At 27.8% G+C, this 6,504-nt stretch overlaps 1 protein-coding gene across 1 annotated transcript; it reads right to left on the bottom strand.

Moving 5' to 3' along the window:
• Positions 1-398: 398 nt before the first annotated feature.
• Positions 399-2,065, bottom strand: LOC130951424 (MLP-like protein 34). Its single transcript, XM_057880070.1, has 2 exons — positions 1,803-2,065; positions 399-919 (listed from the first exon to the last, which is right to left on the bottom strand). Exons 1-2 carry the CDS (start codon positions 1,993-1,995, stop codon positions 648-650), a joined length of 465 nt encoding a protein of 154 aa, XP_057736053.1. The 5' UTR covers positions 1,996-2,065; the 3' UTR covers positions 399-647.
• Positions 2,066-6,504: the final 4,439 nt, after the last annotated feature.

Genomic DNA, 6,504 nt, shown 5'->3' with positions numbered 1-6,504 from the left:
AGACATAATAAACTCACACACAATCAATTATGTATATACAACAATCACAGTGAATTCAAACTCGGCTCGTAATGTTAAGATTCTAGATTACTAAATAAGATTGCAAAATCGGATTTAACTAATCAAATAAACTTGAAAGAAACTAAATTTTTTTTCGCAACATGAAAAAAAAGAAAAAAAAGAAATAAAATCTATAGAGACACACAAAAAAAGGAAGAGAGTCGTCGGTATAGATCAGAAAGACAAACATCAAGACATAAACTACCGACATAATCACCAAAATTTTAGTTTCAATTTATAACTATTAATAAATACATGTATTGAATCTCAATATCCTAATTCAAATTTCATTATTCCAAAATAAATGCTACCTAAGTGCCTTAGAACAAGGGAATAAATTTTCTCTCTGAAACGTTCAAGTATTTTTCGGCAATAGTATCTCATTTTCACACGACAATATTATTTATTATTGAACGTAGCACATGAAACATGCATCTCGGCTCAACAAGCTTAGTATATATATATAGTAGCTTATGCCATTGCCCATTATTTTAGCAAAGATACATGAGGGCACATCATAATAATATTATTATATAGCTCCAATTATCCAGCTTCAAATTCACCATTACTTTGATGTGAATTATTCATCACTTTTTCAACAGGTGAGCTTCAATCTGTTTGCTCATATCAACAACCAACTGCATCAAAGTGTGAGGATCAGAAGTGTTGTCATTGATCTTCTCATATTCCATGGTCCAACGCACCATGCTTCCCTTTTCCTTGGGAACAGCATGAAGCAAGAACTTGAAGCTCTTGTAGTGGTGCTTCACCAGGTCTCCTTCCAACACTCTAAAGCTCATTTTATTGTTTTCTTTGTCAATGTCTTCAATAATCTCCTTAGAAACACAAGCCTTGCCATCTAATCTTGTCAAAATCAAAAACCGTTTAGATTTTACGGATCAAAGGAAATAAAATTGTCATCACAACATTGTGAAAGTCGCAATGCAACCACACTTCAGTTAGAGATATGATGCTCTATCTCTTTCTGATGCATGCTGCTTCCAGCACTAATTGATGAACCAATCAATTATACCAGAATGTATCCCTGTTTTTAAAGGTAAAAGAATTTCAATTAATTTTCACAAAATCACTTCTCCAAAACTTAAAGTTTGGATTTATGTAATTTTTGTAAGTGTTTACTGTTGTGGCTAAAAGTTTAGTGTCTAATTATAAAAAAAAAGTTAAATAATTAATATTTAATTTAAAAGTATAAGAATTAATAAATTTTAAATACTTAAAATTTGATATAAAAAGTAAGTTTGATAAAAATTCAGTGTCGGGAAAATGAACAATATTATATGACGAATAAATATTATTTTTTATAAGTATTTAGCTAGTAATAATTTATACTTATATTTATAAGAATTTTGTACACAAAAAATATATAATTTATATATATATTTATCAAAATTTTTACATATGAATTAATATAATTTACATTTATATTCTTTAGATTTTGTATACATGAATTAATATAATTTATTTATTAAAGACAATTTAATATTTATACTAGTTAAATGATAACCAAAAATATTACAAATTACTAACGCAAAAGATTTCTCATATAAAAACTTAAGCTTTCAGATCTTGTATCGATATCTAAGATTAAACAAAAGTTATTTGTATGCATAATGAATCTTGACCGTTACTTTGTGAGGGGAAGGGGTTTGGAGTAGAAGATAATTAAAATATAAACCAAGAAGAATTGACTTTGTAACAAGTTAAAGTCCACTTGACATTACCATGAACATAGTTCCATGAAATGATGGATCTCTCAGTGCCCCATCTACCTTCATGAATTACAACACTCTGGATAATATCAGGGCAAGCCTTGGCAACTTGGTGTGTCTTGTTGCAGCAAACATCATAGAATTCCTTAGCATCTGCCTTAATAGGAAATTCTGTTTCTATCTTCTGGACTTGAGATGTTGTCATGTTAAGCAATTAACTCAATTTCCACACTTCTCACCGTAATATGCATGCCTATTTATATACACACACATCAATTTTCCAACTTCTCATATAAACTATTTAAGAACTATACATTGGGATTTATTTCACTGTTATGAGATGCCAAATTGATTATTATAGGCACATATTCTCCGATAACTCATATATCACCTTGAGAATTGAGATGCTTCAATATATATGCATGCACCAGCACCATTGCTTTCTAATTTCTGTACTTTATAAGATGCCATTTTTCTTCACACTATACGAAAAGCTGATGACGATTTTGAAGAGAAATTTAAAAGGTATTTGTTAACATGTTTAAAAATTTAGTGTCTAACTGTAAAAAATGTTAAATAATTAATATTTTTGTTAAAAATATAAAAAGTAATAATTTTTAAATATTTAAAATTTGTTATTAGAAATAAATTTTCAACAAAAATTCAGCACCTAGGCGATAGATACTACATAATTGGCCAATTTAAAATTATTATTGCTCAAAATTTGGTAGGACTTTGAGCGTGAATTTGATTGAATGTTTTTTTACCCAAGTTACATTAATTTTTGTACATTATAATATGATATTATTATAAAGTTAATCAGTTTTTTTTTCATCTTTAGAAAGGAGTCAAAGGACTATCTCATTAAAAGAGAAAAGAATGTAAAACGATTTACCTCGATTTTATTGTTTATTAATAGAAAATGGTAAATTTAGTTATATTTCTTATAAAATTTGATTATAAATATAAACATGAGACTACTTTATACTATATTCTTATATAAGTGATTGATTGATGGCTATATTTTTTTATTTATGTAAGTATAATTATTTAAATTCAACCATTTTTAGTAATTATTTTTGTTTTATATGCGCATACCTAGTTAACTTTATTTTTGGAATAAATAGTTATTTCTAATCACGAAAAGATTCAAGATGCATATAAAACATATTTTGTTCAATAAAAATGATTTATCTTTAATCTTTTGTTGATAATTTTGTAAATATCCTCATCTTTCATCTTTCATCTTTCATCATCTTCAACCCCAATTTCTAACTTTAACAATATAACTGCTGGTCCATTCTCCTCTGCCTCTACTCTCCACCCTTCTTCGCCACCATAACCCCCTTCCACCACCACCATCCTCTCCAACCCCTTCACCCTCTCTTTTTCTTCGACCATTACTAACTCCAACACCATTCTTATCGCATTTATAACTCAAGTGCTGCTTGTAAAACAAACAGTAAAGCAGTAAATCTTCACATATACAAATAATTTTCAAACAATCTTAGTAGCAATATCTGAACAATGCAGTAGAAACTAAGTACTAAACACTGGGTTGATAAATCAATTAATCAGTCCAAACAATTTTTAATTCAAAGTGAAGAATAGCATGAAAGCATGATCAATTATCCGGCAAGCAAAACAAACCGTAGGTTTCAACAAGAATTCATAAACTAAAGAGTAGCAAAATAGAGAAATTAACAAGAGAGACTAGGCAATTTAAGATACTAGAACAAGAAAATATAAACATAACTAAACTAAAACAAGATCAAAATCTAAAATTAGAATGAAAACTAAGCTAAAATTCTAGAATTTTAGATAGAAGTTTGAGCCTTTTTATCTAAAATCACCTAAAACATGATAAAAAAAAAAATCTAAACTATGACTCCTTGCTTCATTCCCCTTCAATCATTTAGGGGTGGCAATGGGGCGGGTAGGGGCGGGTTTTTGCTCTACCCGACCCCGCCCCGCCGTACACCAACCCGCATAGAACCCGCCCCACTTCTACCCGCGGGTAGTAAAACGCTGAACCCTAACCCGTCCCACCCCTACCCGCCCATATAATTATTAAAATCCAATAAATAAAATTAAATTTCAAAATTTATATAACCATCATCACATACATAACATAAATTAAAGTAAAAATTTTAATATGATACAATATTATTAATCATTTACTAATTATTTTACATATATTATACATATTATATATTAAAATAATATATATTATATATATAGCGGGGCGGGTAGGGGCGGGTATTACCTAAACCCGACCCCGTCCCGCCCCTCCCAAGAACCCGCCCGAGCGGGTAGGGGCGGGGTGGGTACCCGCGGGTTCGGGTGGTATTGCCATCCCTACAATCATTAGTTGATTAGCATCAGAAATGAGTTGGATTGGGTCCAAAATGGATTAGAAATCGCGGATCACGCGCACACTTAAATGAGGCATGCGCTCAAACTCGTGCGTACACACACATTGTGTGTATATGCATACTCAACTTAATATTCACTATAGACATATGCATGTCATTTTCTGGATGTTAGCTTTCTAATGCCACTGAAATCGCATCATTTGGACCTCTATAGCTCAAGTTATGATCAATTTAGTACAAAGAAGTCATGACTGACAGCTTTACAAATCCTTCATTTCTTTATGAATTCTTCTACTATTTTTTTTTCCATTTCTTCAAGTCGTTCTTGCCTTCAAACCTTAAATCACTCAAACAAATATATTAAGGCATCAAATGAGAATAAAATAAATTAAAAATTGATAATTTTAAATATAAAAAATATGTTTTTTACAATTAAAAAAATTCACAAAACATGCTATTTCAATAAATAAGTGCAAATTTATGTGATAAAATTTACTTATTTCAAATAAAAAATTATTATCAAATATAAATTTATTACTGGTCCAAGGCCCTTCTTTTCCTGCTATTCCAAACTAGGGTTGCTAGACATCCATACCTCTAGTTTGAGGAAGAATGTTATTAGTTGATATAGAATTTATTTATAATAGTCATTAGCCTTTAATCTTAGTTAGTTGTTATATCATGGTTAGAAATTTGTTGAAACTATAATTAGAAAATAGTTTAAAAATAATCATAGTTAGTTAGTTTTACAAATAGTCTCTATACAATAATATTTATTTTTGTGATCATTCATTTTAACTTCAGCAAGCAAATCTTTTTATCTCACTTTTTTTTTGTTTGTCTCTTTTTTTTTCACTGCTTATCATATTCTCCAACCTTCCATAATTCACAAATTTTTTACCATAAATATAGAGATGGAAATAAAAAATTATTAAAATATTTCTATTAATTAAAAAAATAAGAACAAAAGCATAATAAGACATTTAAACCATTGATGAAAAATTAAAATCATTGATGTAAAGATTGAAATTTTTTAGATATAATAAGACATAAGTTCACGAACAATTAATCATGTACACACAATAATTACGGTAAATTCAAACTCAACTTATAAAGTTAAGATTTTAGATTACTAAATAAAATTGTAAAATCGGATCTAACTAATCTAATAAACTTAAAAGAAACTAAATTTTTTTTCACAACATCAAAGAAAAGAAAAAAAAAAAAGAAAAAAGATAGAATCTATAGAGACATACGAAGAGAGAGAGAGAGTCGTCGATCGGTATAGAAGGATAAGGATCAAGACATGTATTGAAGATAAATGTTTATATCCAACAAAATACTATCATAAATTATTATTATTATTATAAGAACAAATTTTTATAATTTATGATAGTGTCCTTAATTAAAATTAAAAACGAATAATTATGATAGGAATGTAATAATGAGATATACATTTTTTGAGTACTTTTAATTTAAATTGTTCTTAATCCAATCACTAAAATTAGGATATTAGTTATTGGGTATATATATACATTTTTTGAGTACTTTTAATTTAAATTATTCTTAATCCAATCACTAAAATTGGGATATTAGTTATTGGGTATATATATACAGTTTTTGAGTACTTTTAATTTAAATTGTTCTTAATTCAATCACTAAAATTGGGATATTAGTTATTGGGTATATATATATATATATATATATATATATATATATATATATATATATAGTCTTTATTGGAGGAAAATTAATAGATTTCATTTATTAAATTATATATATAAATGGTATATATAGAAATATGACCATTGAAGTGACTTACTTTGAGAATTTATAATGGTTATAGTTACCGTATATTTGTCAATAGGATATTCTTATGATGAACTTAATATTAGAATTTTCTTTTGACGTGCGACTATCATTGTAATTGACAATGTATTTATTATACTTTGATTCCGGACACGTAATACCCTACGGTATTAGTTGAATGGACATTGTGTATGATTTAAATACTTGTAGAATTAATGATTAGTCCAAAATAGTATTTATGGTTTTAATCTCATTTATCCAAATCGAAAGTAATAATGACTTATTTAATTTAATATTTATTACATTAAATGAAATCACAGTTATATAAGTTATTTAATGTGAAATTACTTAATTTGCGATTATAATTAATATATGTATTGTCCATAAATATATTAAGAAATAATAATTTTTTAAAAATCTTCTCCTTGGGCTATACATATATATTTTCCTGAAATAATTACATCTTATAAATTGTATGCGCACATATTTTCCTGATTACTTTAATAATCTGGTCTGTCTCATATATTAGT

Source organism: Arachis stenosperma, chromosome 9 (assembly GCF_014773155.1).
Source record: "Arachis stenosperma cultivar V10309 chromosome 9, arast.V10309.gnm1.PFL2, whole genome shotgun sequence".
NCBI lineage: Eukaryota > Viridiplantae > Streptophyta > Magnoliopsida > Fabales > Fabaceae > Arachis > Arachis stenosperma.
The sequence above is the reverse complement of the archived record's forward strand: the minus strand, read 5'-3'. Positions and strand labels throughout refer to the sequence as shown.